The 24,364-nt window shown below is 30.9% G+C and overlaps 2 protein-coding genes across 2 annotated transcripts; both read right to left on the reverse strand.

Annotated features, from left to right (window-relative positions):
• Nucleotides 1–6,227: 6,227 nt before the first annotated feature.
• Nucleotides 6,228–11,632, reverse strand: LOC112680755. The gene is made up of 6 exons (XM_025550947.1): nt 11,276–11,632; nt 10,855–11,205; nt 9,773–10,256; nt 9,319–9,496; nt 7,613–7,755; nt 6,228–7,502 (listed from the first exon to the last, which is right to left on the reverse strand). Exons 1-6 carry the CDS (start codon nt 11,612–11,614, stop codon nt 7,366–7,368), a joined length of 1,632 nt encoding a protein of 543 aa, XP_025406732.1. The 5' UTR covers nt 11,615–11,632; the 3' UTR covers nt 6,228–7,365.
• Nucleotides 11,633–14,080: 2,448 nt separating this feature from the next.
• LOC112681032 (cytochrome P450 6a2-like) lies at nt 14,081–20,456 on the reverse strand. Its single transcript, XM_025551299.1, has 5 exons — nt 19,843–20,456; nt 15,267–15,626; nt 14,711–14,935; nt 14,381–14,632; nt 14,081–14,268 (listed from the first exon to the last, which is right to left on the reverse strand). The coding sequence occupies exons 1-5, from the start codon at nt 20,369–20,371 to the stop codon at nt 14,102–14,104; spliced, it is 1,533 nt and encodes a 510-aa protein (XP_025407084.1). The 5' UTR covers nt 20,372–20,456; the 3' UTR covers nt 14,081–14,101.
• Between the last annotated feature and the right edge of the window lie 3,908 nt (nt 20,457–24,364).

Here is a 24,364-nt window from a genome sequence, read left to right on the forward strand (position 1 = left end):
TTGTATATTTTAATCAAAATTTGAAAAGCCAAACATATTTCACTATTTGAACAATGGTGTTTCTTTGTACTTGAATAATATAGATGGTCTGTAGACACTTGACAGCATAATCCATATTTAAGGACAATGTATAGTATGGAAGTAAACATCAATTTACTTCCCCTTTTTCAGTAACATTAAAGTATGAAATATGTAGATTGGCAACCGGTTATTTTAATTTTTTACCGTTAGTATTTTTCTTACACCAAATTAATTTTTAATTAAAATTTCAATATTGGGTAGTGTCGACGCCAATATATTATAATTTGGTACCTGTTTGGAGCGTACGTAAATATCTCGCCGCCGACCGACACACAAACACTCGCGCACATTATAGCCGTTATTTTTGTATTTATTTTTGTTTTAATTATATTTTGTGTTGTGAGTTATATAATATGCTAATCAGTTACCGGCGCGTTATCTGCTGTCACCGGCTCACAGTTGCACGTAATTTAACACGGCCGCCGCAATTTTTGTCGCTCTCTGCACGTCGTTCGTGAATTGTCCGTTGCGCGTTTGCGAACATTTTTTCTTTTTTACAAAATTTGTTATAGGCACGAATTGCCAGTATTATTATTATTGTATTTTTATTATATTATTTTTATGTGCGCTAATCGCCGGTAGTTTTTTATTTATACACATTTACGTGTGCGCGAATCGCCACTGAATATTGTGAATTTTATTATATCATTATTGTGTGTGCGCTAATCGCCACTATTATTATTATTGTATTTTTTATTTATATTATATTTTAAGGTATAAATTTTAGGTAGCTGCAGTTGGCCAGTCTGCGCTCCACAAACCGTAAGTTTTTATATATTTATTTTATTATTTAATTATTATTGTGCCATAAGGGCCATTATTTATTATTATTTATTTATTATACATCTGTGTTCTATGTAATTATTATTTTAGGCTATAAGGGCCACACACTATTTTTATATTATACCTTCCTTCTGTTTGGCCATATAGGCCGAGCACTTATATAATTATTTTTACCTGTTGGGCCAAAAGGGCCGTGATATTATTATACTATATTTTTTGTACCTTGATGTTGCTGTGATTTATTGTTTATTTATTATATTATTATTTTACAATACAGCAATATAGTTACCATATTTTTTACACTATTTTAGTTACCAGTTATTAATCTTTCGATAATTGTAAGCACACACCCACACGAATACACACATACACACACCACTTACACACACCACTTACACACATAGTCGGACAGTAGTCGCGCGGCGATCCCAACCACTGCTGTCCGATCTATTTACAAAATACACACATTTTACAAAGGTCGGTCGGTGTGTGAGTGCAGCGCACGGAGTATTTAGGTAACCGGGCGCGCGTATCAATGCTTTACGCTCCCGGTCCGTACAGGTAGGTATTTATTTAAATAATTTTGATATTATGAGTTTCTAACTAGGTAGTGTAAAAACTACATAATATTTAAAATATTATTATTAATAATAAATATTATTTTATTACAATTAAAACAATAGGTATTATTGATTTTTTTGTTGCCTTTCAATGTTTTGCCAACTGTAGCAACTGCTCTTTTTGCACCTTTCTTGATGCACTCTAATAAGTGTAGAAGCGAAGATTAATTTAAATTTGAACGTTTCAAATTTTTTTCAAATTGAAACTAATAATAAATTAATAATTTATAAAAATGTAAGTAAAGTATTATTCTGATTTAACATACCTGTTTATTGTTTTTGTCCTATTTTTGGTAATTAATCCCAAATTTTGGAAAATTATTTTCCACCACATACCATGTTTGATTTTTTTCATAAATGATTTTAATGAAAGATTGATGAATCATAGATTGTTACTAACAGTGCCGTCACTGAACTACTCGAGACCCATGTGCAAGTCAAAATTACAACCATTACTTTTAATTATATTAGATACTTTGCCGGTCATATCTGCACCAAGCGACTTCGTTTTCGTTTCAACATCCTTTTAAACACTTCGATGTTTGAAATCATATTTACGAAGTATCTATCTACCTACTAATGGTAAAAATTATCCATCTGATTTGACAGTTATGAATATACATCGTGATATATTAATGTCAATAAAAGATGCAATACGTGAAATAAGTATTACACGTCATCAATTAAGATGAATGTAATAATCAAGCATTATAAATCAGTTTTCAAAATATAAATATTATTGTAGACAAATATGGTATATTTTTTCATAATTATATTCATGGTTTATTTTTCAATTAAGGCTGGATTTTTCATAACACCTCACTTGGAAATTCCTAGCTACCCCCATGAATTCGCTAAACCTGTTAGACAAATCCTATAGTAAAAAGTTTACTTAATATATTTTGATTAATGAAGTAGGTTTTTGTTTTTAACAGTGTTCACTGACCAGTTAGCATATCGAATTGGTCAGGCTGACGAGGGCAGCAAGACGTTGTTTAGGTATATGATATGCCCATGCAGTCTGCTTGAAAAAGTTCAAAAAGTTATCATATAATAATAACTTAATAGGGTTTATTCTAAAGCGCAGTTGGGCTCTTTTTGCGTATTTGGAAAAGGTAGATGCGCACTTGATAATAAACTTTTGCGTAATTGATTTTTAATTCAGTGTTGTTTAGTGTTATTTTATACATTACATTATGATTTATAAACAAAGTAAAAAGGAAATTCATTAAAAAATATTATAAAAAAATACTTTGAACACGAATGTAAATTGTTTTATATATTTTAAATACATTACATTTTAAATTACTTCACATAGAAGCTAAACATTTTATAATTTTTAACTATAATTTGACAGTATATTTTGAGATCATAGTTCTATTTTGATAGGCTTATTTAAACAAAATGTGTAGTTGATAAAAATTCTTAGAATAATCCCTGTAACCTATAGTATATAGTTCAATTTGAGTACAATTTATTAATAGAAGTTCCTCAAATCTCATTAAGACAAAGCTCATATTAGGTTAAAACTCAAAATAAATAATGACTCCTTAAGGATGTTCAACATTTATTAATTAACTCAATTTTGTTGAATAGTTGCATCGTATATTAATCATATTTTATGTATTGAAATTTATTTTGTGTCGTATCAGTTTGTACGCAAGATTTCTCTCAGTGAGATGAACCCAGATTAATAAAAGTATTTGATCCATCGATAGGAAATGTTCTTCAAATTGACCAAAATTTGAATAGTTGAATTAATAAATGTAAAAATACTGTATTATTTTTAAATGTATTCTATGTTTACCTAATTGTTTTTACACAAGTCTTAAAACTCATTTTATGGTTTAGAAACAAATTGCGTTATGTTACCTATGCCCTCCCTCATAATTACGCTACTGCTAATATTAATGATCTGATGTATAAGACTTAAACAATTATTATGTTAATGTTATTATGTTATGCATGTAAATATTCCTTAAAATAAATTATAATTTAAACATGTTTTAAATTCACGCAAAATTATTATTGATAATTTATAGTTACAATTGATAAGCGATGGTTAGATTTTTATATTTTATATTTTTGTATTTTATTTTCAATATAAGGATTTTTGGAATTTTACGTTGGTTACGTCGGCTAGGTAAAAAAACTTTTTAATTATTATTATAGTACGGGAAATTTATTTTTCTAAGGCTGGCACAACCTATCTCCCAAAATTCGATTTTGGTGATAACTCGTTGTTATCAAAATCGAGAGAACTGTACCAGCCCCTCAGAAATTCTCAAATGCAACATGGCCAATTCAGAAAAATAAAAATCCCACCAATTTATCCAGAGCCATGACACCAACCTAACAATAAAAAATGTCCCGAAAAAATTATGGAACTCAAAATTATTTATTTTTGAATTCAAATATTATATTGTTAATATTATCAAATAATTAATAAAAAATACAAAACATACTTTTAACAGTAATCATACCGTGATAGATCTATTTTGATATTGAATCTCAAAAGTAAATGCTTTTGGGGCATAAATTGAATTTGAAACATTTCAAAATACTAAAATCGAAAAACTCTTAGAAATACTGTGTGATAGGACATCAGAAATAAGATATTAAAATTATTTCACGATAACTAAAACATATTGTATTAGTACTTAATATATAACATAAATATGTATGAAAAGTAATGTAATGGAAAAAATACTTATGATGAGTAGATGGATAAAGAATCGCAATAATATAGAATTCAGTAAAATTGCCAATATAAAACCCCTTTACGTTTATGTTTTTATAATAAAATACATAATGTCAGTGGCGTATTTACGGGGGGGGGGGGGTCCAAGGGGTCCGGACCCCCCCATTGACTCGTGTCTCGTACATGTAAATGTTTGTGATTTTATATGTTTAATAAAAACAAATTATATCATAGGATATGACATATGTCGATATGAACAATTTTGTAAAAAAATTTCGAAGCGTCAGTATTATCAACATTTTCAATTGTTATCATAATTTTTCGTTATCAGTTTGGAACCAAACATGGTTGAAAAATACCGAGTTCTTGATTATTAAACAAACGCTCTGCTTTTATCAAATTAAATTAAATGATAGCGGTAGCCGGTAGATACAATGATGACGGACGGTTTTTCTTATTTATGATTATGCATTACATGATCTTCAAAACCGTTCGAATTCGAAACTTCGCTTCGTTGTTTTTTGTTTAATTAATCTTTTAAAAATTCAAAATGAACAACACACCTAAATTAACAACTTTTTTCACTGCGATTCGGTCTACAGAGTCCACTTGTAGTAGTGCGACCCCTAGCGAGACTGCCGAGACTTTAAATCTGTAAAGGTCTATCGACGAAGACGGTGAGCAAAGTTTGAATAAGAAATTAAATTCTCAGGTATGTTACTGTTTAAAATCTGAATTTATTATTATCTTGATTATATAATTGAAATCTATAGTTGTTAAGCTTGCTTTCCTCATAGACCATAGTTGTATATTTTGCTAAATGCTTCTACTTATGTTTTATATTGTATACTATATAATATGTGGAATTTGGATGGACTATGGTATTTATGCTACTGGGTGCCTTATGAAATTTGCTTGGCGGTATTTGACATTTAAATATATAAAGAATGAAAATGTGAACAAAAATGAAAAAGTTACAACTAAATTGTAAATTGTATTATAAATATGGTATATTTATGTAATAAAGAGTAATTGGGGGGGTATGGGGGGGGCAAAGCCCCCCACGGCTTTGTATTCTGAAAATTATCTGGACCCTCCCCATGAAAAATTCCTAAATACGCCACTGCATAATGTATTTATTGTTTGTCTTTTACATAGTAAAAATTTGGTTCTTTCCACGACTTAACAATAAAAGAAACACCTTTTTTTTTTCTTTATTAAATTATCAATTTTTTAATAAATATTAAAAATTCATAAAACTGGCCTATACAAACCCCTTTACTTATTTGAAAATTAATAAACATAAATTTTTTTGCCATAACTTCGTGCTAGCAATATCATAGGAACATTTAGTTGATGTCTATGAAATATGTATTATAATATAATAAAATATAATACGAGTATAATAAATAGTAATTTAATATAATAAATAATGATATATGTTAATGTCTATAAAATGGATAGAAAAATGGTCAATTGTACCAAGTACTACTTAAGATGTTTTTTGCTTAAGTAAAATACTAAGTATTATAATGCATATTCTATATTATCTGTATTACGTACCTAAATCAGTTGTATTCTACATACAAATTATTTTACATTATAATTTTTATCTTAAAGTCTTATTGTCCATTTAATAGTTTAATAGGAATATTGATTCGTTTTGAATTAGTTAATTATCCGCTTAAGTAAATTTGTGATAGTAATTATCATCTTTCAAAACATGAATAACATAAAACTGTTAGTTTTAAATTATACACTAAAGTCCAACGTCAAAAGTTTTTAAGTAAGAATAGGTAAGAATAATAAGTATAATATTTTAACTATAATTTTTATTTATTTTAACAATGTATATATATTCGTAAATTAAATGCCAAACAAATTTTAAGAACAGTACTTGTAAGTTTCTTTGCCGTTGTCCAAATTCCACAAAAAAATGTTTTTTCAATATTTTTGAGACATCCATTAAAACGGAATTCCAATAAAAATTAAAAAAAAAAATGTAATTAAATTTATTACATTAAAATTAAAATTTTTCCTCAAAAACGTGATACACGGAAGCCAGAATTGATAGTGTGTTGCGGAGACAGGTTAGATTGATCGTTCAATAGGTATAAATAAGCGACATCTGATTCCGAAATGTAAACCATGGCTGTGCAAAAGTAATCCCAACAAAAACATATGGTGAAAAAAGGCCATGTTCTGGACCACCCTGATTTTTTTTGGAAAATTCAAAGTAATGATATCTACATTATGATCAAGTTATTTAGTACGCAACCTCATCACTTCACTCCTATTTTCATGAGCAACACGGCTCTTTCATTTCTACTGCTAAATACTTGACTATTATCTGGTTAAAGCATAAATCATAACTTCGATAGTATCGGTCTAGAACTTATTCTTTTCCTTCTAAATTATGATCTTCATATCAGTCATGTAATACCTAAGTGTATGTACATGATACTTATATTTATATGTAAGTATAAAGGATTAGAGAGGTCAGAACTCGGAAGAAAATAAATACTGAAACGAAACTATTGAAGTAGTGACACAGGCCAAGTGTGCTTTATTCTTTATTCAGAAAATAGTTAAGTATTTAGCAGTAGAAATGAAAGAGCCGTGTTGCTCATGAAAATAGAAGTGAAGTGATGAGGTCGCGGACTAAATAACTTGATCATAATGTAGATATCATTACTTTGTTAGGTTGACTTTTTTGCAAGGTGGTATAGAATTTGGCTTTTTTATAAGTAATTTTTTGTTGGGATATCATTCCTTTTTGCAGACTTATAATGCGCTTATATGTCTAGTAAATTAATTTTGCTAGCTTCGACACCGTGGGTGACATATTAATTTTTTACGAGTCATTGAAGGGACTTCCTAAATCGTAGGTTTCCTTTTGTAAGACAGTTTTTGCCTTTTTATAGGAGCTAAGAGATTGGCTCCTTGGACATTATCCTCAGGCACAGATTCCCAATTTTTGGCGTCGAGATTATAGTCGTGATATGTTACTCATAAGCAATTATCAACTAACAACATTCTACATACTTAGTTGTTTTGATTTCGTTCATAAAACAATTACTTATACACTTACCTTATTATTGAACATCGAATTAATCGATGACTTACCATTTGTTGATTTAGTCAATAAGAATTTTAATAATTATTCTTAATCATAAATTATCATAAACGATAACTTTTTATCAACTGTTCGCTTTCGGCCCTAACTTCTAAAATTGTATTTTCCGCGGTTATTCGTTTTTGAGTCTCTTCGTCTAATAATGTCTTGAAAGTAATTTGATTCTTAGCAGAATTATTTTCTGTAAAGATAAAAATACTTTAAGTATCCAATGATTGTGTTTACTAGGTATATACGCTTCATTATTTGACCATCATATCATGTAAATTATAAGCCATGCACGTCACTTACTTAATTCAGCCAATTCTTTGTTTTTTATCTCCAAGACCGTATCTAGTGTCGAGAAAATATGAACAATATCATACTTATATCTTATTGTATTTGATCTTAAAGAAGTGAATCTTTTTTTAGCCAAATCCAACAACGGCTTGTACCTATATATGAAAACCCAAATAGTATCAAATACTGTATTTATAATATGTACACGCATATTTCAATCGAAATATTTTGAAACAACAGATTATTTATTTTCTTCTATCATTCAATAAGTAAGAAGACACGGAATGAGAATAATGAAATCTAACATTTGAAAATTATTTCGACCGCGTGAAAGTATCGTTTTGTTACGCAACAGCGCCCAAAATATATTCCCAACACGAAGCGGAGACGCACCGAATATGTGTTCAAGGGTTAGGTGATTAGTCGATACTCAACATTACAACGCGACGCTTTGTTGATGGTCCATATATTTTTTAAATTCGTTTACTTGATCTTAAACTTTTTGATCCTCGAATCCCTTATATTTCTAAAAAAAATGTTTAGAGCCCTCAAAATTCAGGAATATCTATTTGAGACAACAATATTAGATACATAAACAATGATGTATTAATATTTAATCAAATTCATTAATATTATCATTTGTCGATCCTAAATATTCCTTTAACAGGGCGAAACTATAAATTTTATGCCGAGAAAAATACACAGACCAAAATTAATTTTTTTTTTTTAAAAAACTCGGATTTTGTAATTTGTTGTGAAAAATATGGCAATTTTACCTTATAATGATAAATGTATTTCATTTAAATCTGTGAAAATATTAGGCAAGTAATCTAGCCGAAATAACCAAATTTTATCAATAAGTCTGATTTTAAACTAAATAGGTGTTTGGCTAAAAAAAACCTAAAATTTATTACATGATTCAAATAATCCTGTGTACTAGTGCTTTTCCTCAATAACTAAAGAATATATTAATATTTGAATTTAATTAATTTAATTGTGCCCATGGAGCCCCTAGACTTCTCACGTGAAGCTTTAGGGCTCCGCGGATCACAGTTTGAAAACCGCTGATCTATATAACTCATGAGGCGATGCGTTTAACTGATGTAGTTAAGTTTAACACAGTTTCATATTATTGTCTACAAATCGCTGAATAAGAAATTGTGTATAATGTGTATAATTGCAAGTGTGGACAAGTTTATATATATAGTAGCAGATTCACCCGGCTTTGGCAAAATCATACTTAACATTTTTTTGTTAAGATATTATAATAGATCACATTTTCATTTGAAGGTAGAAAAAAATTCAACGTGGGTTATAAACTGATATAGAAGTTTTATGAATTATAATGCTTTAATAATTCCAATACTTTTTGCACATATTTTTGGCGAAAAAACGCTGACATTGAACTTCTTATAAAATAAATAAAATTAATATAAAATTAAAATAAAGATAATTTATATTAGACATGACCGCATTGACCACATGACGATTGGATGTATTGATCAAACCTGAGGTGTATAATAGAATCAATAGTGACTGGATCTGAATTTGATCAGATTTCATCTACAGAACCGATTTTGCACAACATTTTGAATTTCATTAATAAATGAAGTCTTTGGACGCAAAGCTTACAAACAAGAACATCATAGTTGTGCAATGTGTAGGTACAACAGTGCAATATGACGGTGGAGTTGAATATTATTAGCTGTGTATATTACTTTTCGAACAATCTTGCACTTTGGACACCGATTTGTCTGTGGAGGAACGCTAATTCTTGAAAAAATAGCGATTGGAGTCCGTGAGTTTGGATTTTTACCAGCAGTGCATTGAAATTGTATCGGTTTGTTTTCAATCGAGTGTCGTGTCCAAACTTTTCCAATAATTCGGCAACGATATCTGTGTGATGATGTGAAAAAAAATCCTGTATTCATCGAGTGAGTGTATATATTTTTCGACGGTTGCTCGTGACGTTGACCACCAATAACATCAATAATTAATATTACGGAGAAGAGAAAAGAAAAAAATATATTAATTGATTCGGATGAGCTCCGTTTAAACTCGGTTCGCATCGTATTTTTACAGCTCATCTAACGTAAGAAACTTATGTTAGGAGCATGTTTTTAGCACGAAATTTATTAAAACTATAAAAAGTGAACTCTTGAGTAGATATACCTTGCATAGGTGAGTAATCCTCTTCATCCGATGCGATTTCGATTGAATCATCCTCCTTATTGAAGTGCGTCTGTACACCTACCGTCTGATGATAACTCATGTTCGTCTGGATACCAACAGACTTGCCGACCGAGAAGTCGGTTTGGACACTTACAGACTCGCCGACCAAGAAGTCGGTCTGGACACCTACAGACTCACCGGCCGATAAGTTGGTCTGGACGCCTACAGACTCACCGGCCGATAAGTTGGTCTGGACGCCTACAGACTCACCGGCCGATAAGTCGGTCTGAACGCCTACAGATTCGCCGGCCGCGAAGTCGGTCTGAACGCCAATGGACTCGTCAATCGAGGAGTCGGTTTGAATACCGAGAGAACAAACAATTGTCGACTGTATTGGACTACAGTGATGATCGTTGAACATCATGTTGGACATAGCTGCGACGAAATGCTGTTCGTATTCGTTTGCGTCCAACTGGCTTTTGATCTGTAGTAGATATTTTTGCAGTTATAACAATAGACGGTACTTTACCAGCGTATATTTCAGACAAGTATCCGGAGGAGGGGGGGGGGGGGCAAAACCCGAGCCATCCCTTTCACGGTAAAATCAGAGAAAATCTAAATATGTTACCGAATTTCCGCAGCTCGAAAAAAATGTTGAAAAAACGCGGCAGTGATTACGATTATTTTTAAGCGTTTCGGAACTATATCATTATCGAAATAAATGCGAACATAAAGCAAAACATGGCACGTGCACGGGAAAAGCAATCATCATCAGCTGCACCAGTCGAAATCCGAAGAATCAATAAGAAGTCGATTGAGGGTGGTTGCCCGTGTCAAAACATCGGTATGTGCACCAGATACTACGATTACACCTACTTGATCTTTTTCATCGTACACGAATTACGATTAGCTTTTTACCGTATAGATAAAGATAGGTTTACGCGTTGATATTAATTACACGCATCGCAGCGTTAATCCGCCAAACCATCCGAAATGCTACACTCCACACCGCCTCGGAACAAAGTGTCCGGAAGGAAAAACACCGCAATCGTGGCTATTTCCCACCGCCGGTGCACACCTACCTTGACGAATTCGCTCAGCGACCGGCGAGCGAACTCGAACAACTCACGCGTCGTCAACGGTTCGACGCGGTGCTCGCCGACGATATCGCTCAGCTCCGACGCCCAGCGGGAGCAGCATTTTTCGTAGCTCCCAATTGTGCTCGTGTGCCTGTCAAACGCCCTCGTAGCGGCCGACAGCTTGGAAGCGGTACACCTGCACTTCGCCTTCAGCGCCTCCGACGATCGTTTCAAATTCCTGTTAAAGCGTTGCAAATTTTTGTTGGACCGTCGTGTTCTCTTCAACGCGCACTTCAACTTTTCCAATTCGACCATCCCTTTGACTATCATTGTCGACTTCTCGTCGCATTGTCCCTTTAACGCGGAAACAAAATAACGCGTGTTACGTTCATCACGTGAATCTATCGTCGTCCCGCTCACTCACTTTCAACGTCCGAATAACGTTTTGGTACCCTTGCACGATCCCGTTCGGATGAGTGTTGTTCTCGTCACCTTGGCACGGGACTGCAGGCGGGACAGGACAGCGTAGTCTCTGGTGTATGTACCGTTGTTTCGACACCGGCAAGTCTCGACAACAACGTCTTAGCAGTTCCTCGGATTTCGAGCGTTGCGGATGCACTTCTGCGTGATCGTTATCCACGCTCGCTTCATCGTGTTTCACATTATTATATTTTAAGTCTGTATTTTTTCGAAAACCAGTTTGTCCCAGAACGCTTAAAAACACTCGTAGAAAATATTTAAAAACCACAACTACGTGGAACATGATGCAAATAATTTTGACTTCTCGATAAAATGAAAAATTGATACTTCTAACACAATATAAGTATTAGTTTATTTACTTGGTACTGGTGCTGTTATTGCTATGGAAACTGATATCGATTATCGAAGTTAATAATGTATTTATTTTTTTTTATATAGTTCTCCTATCGGCTTTTGTTCTTATCAAAAATAGTTTAAGAGATTTATTAATGATTCAAAAACAGTGAAGTCATTTGGAGATGAATATCGATGTACTGAATTGACAGAAATAATTTGCTGTATAAGAACTAGTTTTGTTGTTTATGTTTACCAGATTATAGTAAAAAATCGGTGTATACTTGAAAATTTAACTGAATTCACTAGAAAATATTTTTCACATATTATTCTACAAAATTAAAAGGTATAAGAAATATTTGTCTGTTTATATTTTTCAAAATATACTTGTAATAAGACATTTAAAGCTTTGGTTTAATATAACCGAGCATAAACAAACATCCTCATTAACATCGTTAATATTTATATGGTTGAAATTCTGTTTCTATTGATGCTTTGAATAATGTTAATGCGTATTTAATTTTCGAAGATGATGATTATATTGTTTGATGTTGAACACAAGTAAAATATTTTAGTAACTCTAGGTGATGAGTAACAGTTAATACCTGTATGTTTAATACGATATTATTAATGTGATCGTAATAATAAGCGGGTTAAACTTCAATAATTTATGACAAATTCACAGTATCGCCTATTGATTTTAAAAGCCAACATATAATAATGAAATATTCTAAAAGATAATTATTTTTTCAAAAATATAAATATACTTTTTTTTTGTCGGATAAAAAATATGACAAGTTCAACTGATGATTATTTAATTGTAATAAGAAGCAATATAAATTTACATTTCCTTAATAATATAAATTAAATGTTATTTACTTTAGTTTAGAGTTAATTTGAATCATGTGGACTAAAATTGAAAAAATAAATAAACCAACAAATACTGCTTAGAATTTAAAATTTGATTGATAAAGATTGTCGTAAAAAAATCAGAAGTTACTGTTAAAATCAATTTAAATAATTGACTGTTTTCAACTTTCTACTTTATTTCCTATCAACTCAAACAATATTTTAAATATTCAAAGGGTGTCAAAACTAATCCCTCAATAAAGATCATGCAGTTTATTATTTATAACTCTAAGGAATCCGTTTATTGTATTAATATTAATTTTTCGATTGAATGAGAAATAAGAAATTATACAACGAACTGTTCTTTGAACATACTTCAACAATTTTAAATATTACTGGAGTGAATAAAAATGTTGCCTTAAATTTCCTAAACCTTTGTCTTTAAAACTAATTATAGATGTCTTTTGTTATCACTAGAAAATAATTTACTTTTATGTATTTCAAATGTTAAATCACAGATTTAGCAATTTTTAAATGTAAAACAAATTCAACGATCACATTTATTATTTATTTTATAATGTTCATTAATTTTTTTAAGTAGATCCTTATTTTATTATTATTATTATTATTTTAAGTATTTATTTTTTTTTTTGTTCAATAAAAACGTTCATTTTGTAAATCGTTTTTTTTTATTATTTTAGACTTACCCGATTCTAGGTTAAGAAATACTGCATTAATACATTATATTATTTAAGAATTAAATTATTTTTATAGTTCTTAAATATACAAACAAAGCAGAAAATACATTTGAAAGGAAAAATTTAAAATATTTTCTTGAATAAATTCTTTGTTTTGTTTGTAAAGTTTAATTTTTCTTTAATTAAGAGTTATAGAACAATATCATTAGTTTTCTCGCTTTAATAACATTAAATAGTTGTATATTAATAAACAATGTAAGGAGTAGCAACTATTATCTTTACTTCAATGAATATTTTACTAAGCGGCACCTAACTATAGCACTTAAAAATTTAACCACTCTTCCATTTATACTTATTGATTGAGGATTACTGAAAATGTGAATTTCGATAACTAATAAAAAGTGTTGTTAAAATACTTAGAACCTATTGAGAAAGTACCATTCAGATATATTATATTATTATAATTATAATTATAAGAATACTAACGCAATAAATAATAAATAAAGGGTGATACGCTTTTTGTATAATACGAGTAGATAAAATACCTCTGTATAAATTTTACTAATGAAAATTTCATTAATTTGAAATTGTTCGTTGTTTATGAAACATCCAGAAAAAAATGTGAAACAAGTTTATAAATATTGATTTATTTTTTTTAAAAATTTATATACTTGATCATTTATTGTTATTTTAAAAATATAGTGTAGTTTTATAGGTATCCACAGACACCATTCTGTATTATATGTTTATAAGCATTTTATGCGTTTGTGAATTATTTTATTAAGGTATAACACACATGTTTTTCTAGGCTTATACTTAAAGAAATAAGTGTGGACATCAGGTGCAAAATAACATAAAAACCATTGAAATATACATTAAATGAAAAAAAATTAATTAATTTTTTTTAACAATAAACGAATTGGACTAGACGGTGTGAGTACAAAAGCATGTGGATTGATCTGAATTGGTATTTGTATATCTTTACTAGGCAGTACTTCGAATCTCGATATTATTTCTGCTAGTCCTGTTTTGGCTTCCATTATCGCAAACCTCTTACCTTAAAATTTGAATAACACTGTTAAGTTAATTTTTCTTAATAAATTAATAAAAACTTACACGAATATTTATATAATATATGTATTTAATGTATTTCAAGTAAAAGTATTTACCGATACAAATCCTAGGTCCATCACCAAATGGAAGGTACGCGCCATTTGGAATCGAAGCTTTATTTTCCTCGGTAAACCGTAAGGGGTCGAACACCTTTGGGTTAGGATAATACTTGGGATCATTATGATAGGAGTATAATGGTATAAACACTTTTGTACCAACGTCCAAAGTTAAATCACTATCTGGTAGTTTATACTTTTTAGTGCACACACGTATCGTAACCGCAACGGGTGGATGCATTCTTAATGTTTCTGTAACAATTGACATGCTTAAAAATTGTATATCACCTTTGAACTATTGTTATAACAAATTCATTAAAATATTCTAACCATTTATTATCATATCCAAATATTTTATATTTTTTATCCCATCGTAAGTGAGTTTTCCATCGTTTTCGTTCATCATCAGTTTGATTTGTTCGCGCAATTTGGTTTGAATATCTTTATTTAAGGCCAACTCGTACAAACAATAACTCATTGTTGTGGCTGTAGTTTCAAATCCAGCAGCAAAAAAAATGAAAGCATTTGACGCTAATACTTCATCAGTAAATAGTTCTGAAAATAATTAAAATGTTTGTTTGTTCTTGTATCAATATAGGATTAAAATTTATATACCTAAAAAGTATTTAATTAAATTATATATTATTCTTATTAAATTAGTAATTTTATATTTATTTTTAAGTTTTTTTCCTACTTAAAGTAATCAATCGTTGAGGTTTAACTGTTCAGTTCTAGCGAAACGTAAAACGAGACTAACTTTAAACATTGTCTAAATAAAAAATACCACAGCAATTTTTGATCCCTGCGATCAAAGTGATCTAATGATCAAAAATTAACAATTTCTGACTTTATATTATTTAAAATTGAATTAAAATTATTTATTTACCAACTTTGTTATTGTTTTCTTTTTCCTTGTTCCTCAGTTTAATTAATATGGAAACGAAATCGTTACGATCTTCTACCTCTGTATCGCGTAGCTTCAAAGTGTCATGAAATATATTCAAATAGAATTCGTACACATAATCAGGCATACTACGTAGTCTAAGCAAGTCTATGAGCCAACCAATATCAATTAATCTCATGAAATTGTGTAGCAACATTTTCACCGTGGGCCTAAAGACCGCTTCTCCAGCTCGCTGAAACTCTGAGTTTGAATCAAATAACGAATTACAATCCAATCCAAAAGCACATCGCCCAATTGTATCAATTGTAAATTTTGATATGATATCGGTAACATTAACAACACCTGTAAAAGATTTAAAAACTTTAATATTGTAAAATGTATTTTCGTTTTTTCTTTATTATTTCATCTATCAATCGGTCATTAATTGTGTTTTTTTCTAAAATATAATACCGATAATAACAATTACTTAGAACTTGAGTCATTCTTATTTATTAGATACTATTTACTATTAAAATATATATATATATATATATATATGTATATTTTATGAGGTAGATACCTAATACGTAATAAAGTGGTTAATACGTCTGCGAGTAGTGGGGGTGGCATACACATCGCTTGCTTGCGGATCACGAAAACATTTAATTTAGCTTTAATAGATACATAATAAACACTTACAGCGCGTTATTTTGGTGTGTGCGTTTTGCTTTACATGTATCGTCCTCAGAACGAGTATAGTTAAAAGAATGGGTGAAACTAGGTCGACTGAGATACAGGGACTGGTGAATGCTATTGCTGTATTCGTCTTTTAAACTTTAAACCAATGAAACATTACTTATGGTAAAACGATTCCGAGTGTAAGGAGTACGTTAAATCAGTTCATACTTCTAAATATGATGTTAATATAATAGTAGTATAAATAGTACTTATCGGTAGAAATAACAGCTAATTCACCCTTAATCCCAATCTTGTTTTTATTGGTTAGTTTAGGTTAGTTTAACCTTTGGCATGAATTTCGTGCTGATAACGTAAAGTGGATGGGCTATATGAACTTGACCCATCCAAACATAAATTGATTGTAAAGGAAAAATAAACAATTTGCTAACTCTGAAAATCAATTTGCTATCATTTGTTAACAATTTGCTAACAATTGATACAGATTTTGTACACTAATTGGTAAGTGGGTGGGCCATGTTCAGGGACGTAGGCTAAGCAGATTTAATAATCAATAATCAATATAATTTAGTATAGATATTAATAAATAGGTTAGTTACCTAAGTAATAACCTACGTGCAGAAAATGTAGGAGAAAGGTGAAAACAACAAGTAGTTTTCGCGTCTTAACATAATAATGCTAAATCGACAATAAAATAAAGTAATATTAGAAATAGGCCATTTTTACGTCATTGGAACCCGTATAAATACGGGTTGAGCATTTAGCATTATTCAGATGTAGATAGGTAGTTCTAATAGAGAGTATTATACTGGCCATTTCCCGTATTAATAAATTATTGCTCGTCGTGGACTTTGTTACAGCCACATCGCCGCGAGTATATAATTCTTAGCCCAGAATGTCTTGTTATTTTAATTTTTTGTGTTTTTAACTGTTTGTTAATTTATTGTGATAAATTAATAAAAACAGTAAGTTTATAAGTTTAATATATCAGTGTTTTATTATTCACCTACCTACCTCTCTCAACCCAACGCCTCAAGATAACATACAACGTGCTACGTCGTTAAATAATTAATGTGGTACCGATCGTAGTGTCCTGCACAAGTAGTGTAGTGTAGTATCACTACACTAGTAATATTCCGTGAAATACATTTCCATTGGTTGGGATATATTATGATGAATTTGAGATTAAATAAAACAAGTATTTGCTTGTAATACGGAATGCATTTATGATTGTGAATTATATCATACAAAACGTAACTTTCACTTATATTCAATATGAATTGTATAATAATTAATAGTAATATTTAGCCATTATAAAATTTTACAAGTTTATACCTTATAATATGTTACACGTTAAAATATTATATCCTTTTGATTTTTGCTGTATTTGTTTGTGGAAATTAGTTTTTACTTATCTTTGTTGTATCGTTTAAAATTTTCACCAGAACTACTAAAAATAACCAAGAAATATATTTTTTTTTACCAAATCAAACTATTATTAGTATAAAAAAAAAAAAAAAATCAAATAAAATTAAACATGAATGGCGTTCTCGTAGAAAGAAGCTTGATTTATAAAATTCTATCTGTAATATTGACGGATGTATAATTTAAAATGATGGGAAGCGATTTCTTATTGATTTGCTTGTAAAAATATCATCTTACTATTTGTGTATGCATATTGACCAGATAGGTTAAGATGTACAGATAGTACATATTATATATCTGTCCATGCAAATAAAGTCAATATGATACTAAGCACTGGTTGTTTTTCCTTTTTGGTTCCCGGATAGATAATGGTATTTGATAGTTTTTTTTTTTAAATTTTTTATGCAATCTGTTTGAATATAAAACAATAAGAACAATTGATGGAAATAAATAGATAAATTAATAAAATTAAAGTTAAATGACGGATTATACAGAGTGTAAAGGCTTGACTCTGAGTGAAGGTCGATGTAATATATGTAAGGTTTTATTTAGTGTATACATCTATGTAATTTGATATGTTTCTTTTTTGTATTATTTTAATTTCATAGTTTTATATTTAATATTCAGTACGTAGCTGTGTTGATTAGGGTCACCCATGAGTTCAGATTTCAATTTTTATTTTATTAAATGTAAACGTTTGATTTAATAATATAATACGATCTTCAAATAGTTGGGCTATTATGATTATTATGGTTATTATAGGTTAACCCTTTTGGTCTTGATCTACTTGTATAGGTAGGCAACTTTCGAAAAATTGTATTACATTAACTTTTCGTCGCAGTAAACCAAATGTTATACAAAAATAATTCTCAATATATGAGCATTCATAAAAAAATAATAATATTCATCAATATTTCATTATAGTTGTAATATTTTAACTATTTTCTTGACAAAATAAAAACAATTTGTAGTGATGATATGGTCTTATCATCATGATTACATTTCCCGCTAAAACTACTTAACATATGATTCTAAAAATCTGGGATTTTGTTAATCAATAATGAACACGTTAACATGCTCGTATCAATCGTAACTAGTGGTCCCTATTTCACGTGTTCACGTATTCACGTGTTAAAAAGTTTTAATATTTACTTCTTCATTGTTACTTATAATAGATTTATCCTAGGGTTGAGGAATATTTATTTTCATAAAGATATACAATAATTAATTATAATAAATATAAAAAAAAAAAAAATAATAATAAATATTAATAATGGCTATTCAATTTTAATAAATACAAAAATCAAATATTATTTGAATCTGTTAATTATTGATAAAATTAACTGCATACTATATCAAGAGTGTTAAACCGGTATACGAACATATAAACATAGGTACTGTCAAAGTAAACAATAAATCGATGATAAGTACTTATTTTATTTGATATTAGGAGGTATAGGTACCTAACTTATAAGAAAAGTAAATAATAATCTGATAATTCAGTCGACAATCGCTGTACATAAAGGCCAGTAACTTTATATCCGTACGGCCGTGCGGTGTATTCGTGAATACGTGAATAACGCTAATTCACGTGAATACGTGTATAACAATAATTCACGTGTATTAAATATACGTTAGGTAAATTTTCCATTCACGTACATATTAATTTGAGTTTTCAAACGAGACTTCTAACCGTAATCAATGTGCTATCATTAATAAATCAACAATTTCACCACCAAGTTCTATCAGTCTTATTACCTACTTCTACGAGTAGGTCGGTAAACAATGAAGTACAATATATCAACATTAGATTGCCGAGAATTTTTATTTTGTTTGATATACTAGAATTAAAAGGCTTGTTATTATTATTATTTTTATTTTTTTTTATATACTAGAATTAAAGGTTTGTTATTATTTTGTTTTTTACTTCATTACTACCCGACTTACTCATAGAAGTAGGTAATTTTTTTTTTTACTCCTATACAACCCGACCTACTTGTAGAAGTAGGTAATGCAAATTTGCATAAAATTTGGTTAAAAATAATTTATTTTTCTGAAATTACATAAATATGTTATTTATGGCCATTTAAACAAGGAACAAAATTATGGATTTTTTTTACAAAAAAAAAAAAAAAAATCGGGACCGAAATCAATTTATAATAATAAAATAATTTGAATTTTCAAATTTTTAAAATACTATTTATAATCGTCGGGAACAGAAATTATACTGTTAATAAAAATACTTGTTCTGGATTTTCTCTTATTCTATGCAATACAATGTGTCGTTGATGGTTTCACCATCGAGTTTGATTTGTACTATCAGTATATCGATGGAACGGGCTTTAATTCAAGGGTTCTCGAGCACACAGCTCGAACATGATTCAAACGGCAACGATAACGAGTATTGTTGTCACGAGTAGCGGTTAAACATTAACGTTTTCGTCTACAACAATTGTACCTTGGTCGTCGGATGTCAGTAGCGACAGTTTGTTCATGAGCCGATCGGTGCATACGTACAGATCGGCAAACATGGTCTTCAGCCGGGCAGTGGTGAACGTGGGCGTCAACTTGGCCCTGACGGCCTTCCATCGGTCGCCGGTCAGGTTTACCACGTTGCTGAACAGCTGGTCGTGTTTGAACGACGTGCGGCTCGTCAGCCGGTCGTGGAACGACGCGAAATCTTTGGTGAGTACAGCGTGCGCGAGCTCCGGGTCCCTGAGCACCAGTATCGGATGTCGCAGCTGGTACATGCCGAAATACCGGTGGCCGCCGAAGCGCCGGTAGTGCGAGTCTACGGTGAATGCGCTGTTCTCGCGGCCCAGTATGGGCCTGGCGAAATGGCCCAGCAACGTTGTCGGTTCGGCGTGCGGCACGCCACGTTCGGCCCAGTACCCGTAATAGTACGTGCTGTACCGGTACGCCAGGTACGCGGCGGCGACCAGCAGTGGTATGGTTGCCGCGAGAACGGTCGGCCAAGACGAGATCATCGCGACCGCGTCCGAAATACGTTTTTAGCGTGACGGTACGAGACTGCGTGTGCGCGCTGGGCCCGTCACTGCGAGCGAACGCAAAAAAGCCACGGCGTCACACCCGTAACCGGTCCCCACCGGTCCGCTGTCGTTGCGGGACGGCGACGTTCCGACATTCGGGGGGACGACACCAGTGGCGTATCCATTGGGGAGGGGGATTGGGGTCAGAAGCCCCCCCACGAACCTGAGATGGTAAATTAACTTGTATAGAATAATTTATGTATTTTATACTCTAATGGGCGTTAATAAATAACAATAACAATATGAAACAGCTAAATATTAACGGGACAGTTAAAGTTAATCCAGAAGAAATTAGGCGTAACTAGGGTAAAAAATCTGGGGGAGTCTACAGCCCTCCTACCAAAACTTAAAATAACTTGAAGATTACTCCTACTCTTATATAGGTACCATGTTAATATATTTTAAATTCTGAGCCAAATTGAATTTACTGTAATGTATCTTCTTTTGTATGTGACACTATTGTGAGTTAAGTATGCTGTATGTGGTATGCCATGTATAACATGGAATATTTATGGGGGGCTAAGCTCCCTCCTAGTTGCACCTATGCAGAAGAAGTGTTGGTTTTTTGGCAAAAAGAAAAAGAAAAATTGATATAGTATTGTAATTAGGTGATAATTGTTTTAACCTTGGAAATTCGAGTATAATATAATATAATATATTATATATTATATATTATTTTATATGTATTATTTATTATTATTATTTTATATATATTATTATATTATATATTATATATTACAAAATACTAAATATTATTAATATATTATATTAATAATATTTAGTATTTTGTATTTGTTTAAACACAATAAATTCATTAATTTCCTTTTTTTCTACATATACTATATAATACTATATAATAGGAAGTTTAAATTTGCTGAACACTCCTACCCCCACCATAAAAAACTCCTGGATAGGCGCCTGGACGACACGAGAAGACAGGGATCACGCAACGGTTTCGGCGATGGAATGTAACGGGTGTCGATAACAATCCGAAGGACGGAAATAAACCACCCGGGTTCGTTATTACTTCGTAACATTATTATTGACCGATCAGCGCTCTTCCCGTTGATTCTACCATTTTTTTTTTTTTTTAAAAACATGAACGTATTTGGGTCGCGCTCCTTCCAACAAATCGCGTAGAGCGGTGCCCCGCATAATATACTTGTATCGCATCCAGAGAAAAATTAATAATTTTTCAGTGTATTATATGACCTATATATAATATATATAATATATATATATATATATATATATATATACCTATAAGCATTTTAAATTATTTTCTATTGTTTCTGCTTAAAACTATTTTTCGAACAAGGTTAGACTGAATCGGGATCAGATTGATTTTCATTGTTCACTCCGAAAATATACCAAATTATGGGATGGTAACTCTTCCATTCTTGTCATTCAACAGATTATATTCAGAGCCATAGTATTCAGGATTACAAAGATCACTAAAGAAATCCAACTTTATTCAAATCAAAAAACTAATTTTCCAGGACATTAAATGTGATAACGTACCACACGACACTCAAAAAACAATCAAGTTCGAGTTCTCAAATTCTCATTTTTGGTATTTCAAATTGTAAAGTTATTTTTCGTTTTAAAATCTTAAAACTCACTAAAAATATTTTGTATTAGCCATGTTTATTTTTAGATAGGAAAAATTGTAATTTTGTCAAAACGTCAAATGTTCAAATATTCGAAAATGAAGTACTGTGGTTATGGTGAACATTTCAATGTTTCCAATGTTTAAAACTGATTACTTCTACGCACCATTAACATCAAATTAACATTGTGCTGTGGTAGTTCTTTTTTTATTGTTATAAATAATTTTTCCTGATTTTCCTCCACTAAAATTAGTGTTAAAATTAAAATGGTATTATAATAACTATCGTTGTTCTAGTATACATTTACATAATCATAAAAAAAAAGCATGCCTACCTCAAAGAGTAGTAAATAAATATCCCAACAATTACTCTTCACAATATCACATAGATATGCAGATACGATTATGTACGTGCATTTTTTTTGTTCAGGTTCTTATAATGAAACATACCGACGACAAACTCTTGTGTACAATACTATAGTGTTAATGTTATTTATAATACGTAGAAGTAATCAGCTGTATAATCTCATATTATAATTACTGTAGTTATATTTTATCGACCTACCAGTATTACCATTACTATATAATTACAAATTTGTTCCATTTTCTACCTACGTCATTATTATCATTCCAAAATGTTTGTCGTGTTACGTTAACTGCGAATTACGATATTTTTTCATGGAATGTTAATTTTTTTACCACAATTGTATCTATACGAGTTGGTATTACTACATCACATTACAATTTTGAACTACTTTTAACTGAAAATGTAAATATATAATATGCAAACCAAAATTCAATACAATCTATAGATTTTTCTTTAGGTTAACATATTGTATCAACGTTATATAGTGTTACGGACATTGCTGTTTGGTCTCGAAGAATTATTTTCTTCGGTAAATCGTTGGGGATCAAATACTTTTGGGCAGTGGCGGATTAATGCAGGTTTTATTGAAGCAAGTGCTTCATGACTAAAATGAGGTGGGTAGGTGGTGTTGTGTGACAAAAAAGCTTAATACATAATTTGCATATGAAACATAAAATATTACTGTACATTATTTGGTTTGAACCCGTTAATTTCAATATTTATTTATCTACAAGTAGAATTGTAACTTGTAGCTTGCGACTTGGGGTGAGTACTCGACACACGTCACTGCTTCATTGGAAAATAAACTTCGCGCCGCCATGGCTTTTGGGTTAGGATAATAATAGGAATCGTGATATAAAGAATATGTTGGTGTGATCAACTTCTCATCTTTATTCAATGTGATATTACTATCGGGTATTGTATTTCTTAGTGCAATTTCGTTTCAAAAAAAAAAAAAAAAATTGGCGATTGTATTCTCAACGTCTCTGTAACAATTGTCCATAAATTAAAAACAAATATCAATTAATAATTAGTATAGTTAATTTATAATTTAATTCTTTCCGAAATCCATATCATTATATTATACAGTAGAATCCTCTTATAACGATCTATAAGGGACCTAAAGAATCAGATCATTATATCCGAAATTCGTTGTATCCGGATGACAAAAACATTATCTACGTGAGATATAAAACCGATCAAATATATGACTAGGAATCGTTTTAACCGGAATATCTCTGTATACGGTATCGTAATAAGCGGATTCTACTGTATTATATTATCATTTATCACCATGTCATTAATTTCTTTCAGTGTATCATAATAGATTTTTCTATTATGTAAGTTTATCAATTGTATCATTAATATCATCTTTTGTTTTTAATTTGAAGTTAACCTTTGAGCGGGCGCATCATTAAGCTCGATTCACAATAGCGGTCTCGGGTCGGTCTGGTCACGGTCAAGTCACGGTCAAGGATTATGATGTACAGTTCTCACTACCGGTCACAATCAGTCAAGTTCTATTTGCACGTTGCCACAAAGTGTACAAAAGTGTTCAAAAAACAATCAAAACAATGGATACGACCGAGATTAGCTCGGCGGTTCACTATTCACACTAGGCGGTCTCGATCAAAAAGCTCGTGATCGCGGCAGTCTGGATCGTGCATCAACCGGTCGAGACTTGACTGGACCTGACCGTGACTTGATCGTGATCGATAGTGTGTACGATGCCGTTGGATTACGTACTATCGATGTTGACTTGACCGTGATCGGACCGTGACCATACCGAACCGAGACCGCTAGTGTGAATCGAGCTTTATTTGTAACAAGAGTACTGGCGTGTTGTACATTATGTAGTGATAATAGTACACATATCAAATATTGATTCATTTATTGTTTTATAAATTTGAATTTACTAATACTAATACTATAATATTAAGGTTCAATTTTTAAT

Source organism: Sipha flava, unplaced genomic scaffold (assembly GCF_003268045.1).
Source record: "Sipha flava isolate LNK unplaced genomic scaffold, YSA_version1 101_pilon_pilon, whole genome shotgun sequence".
Classification (NCBI taxonomy): Eukaryota; Metazoa; Arthropoda; class Insecta; order Hemiptera; family Aphididae; genus Sipha; species Sipha flava.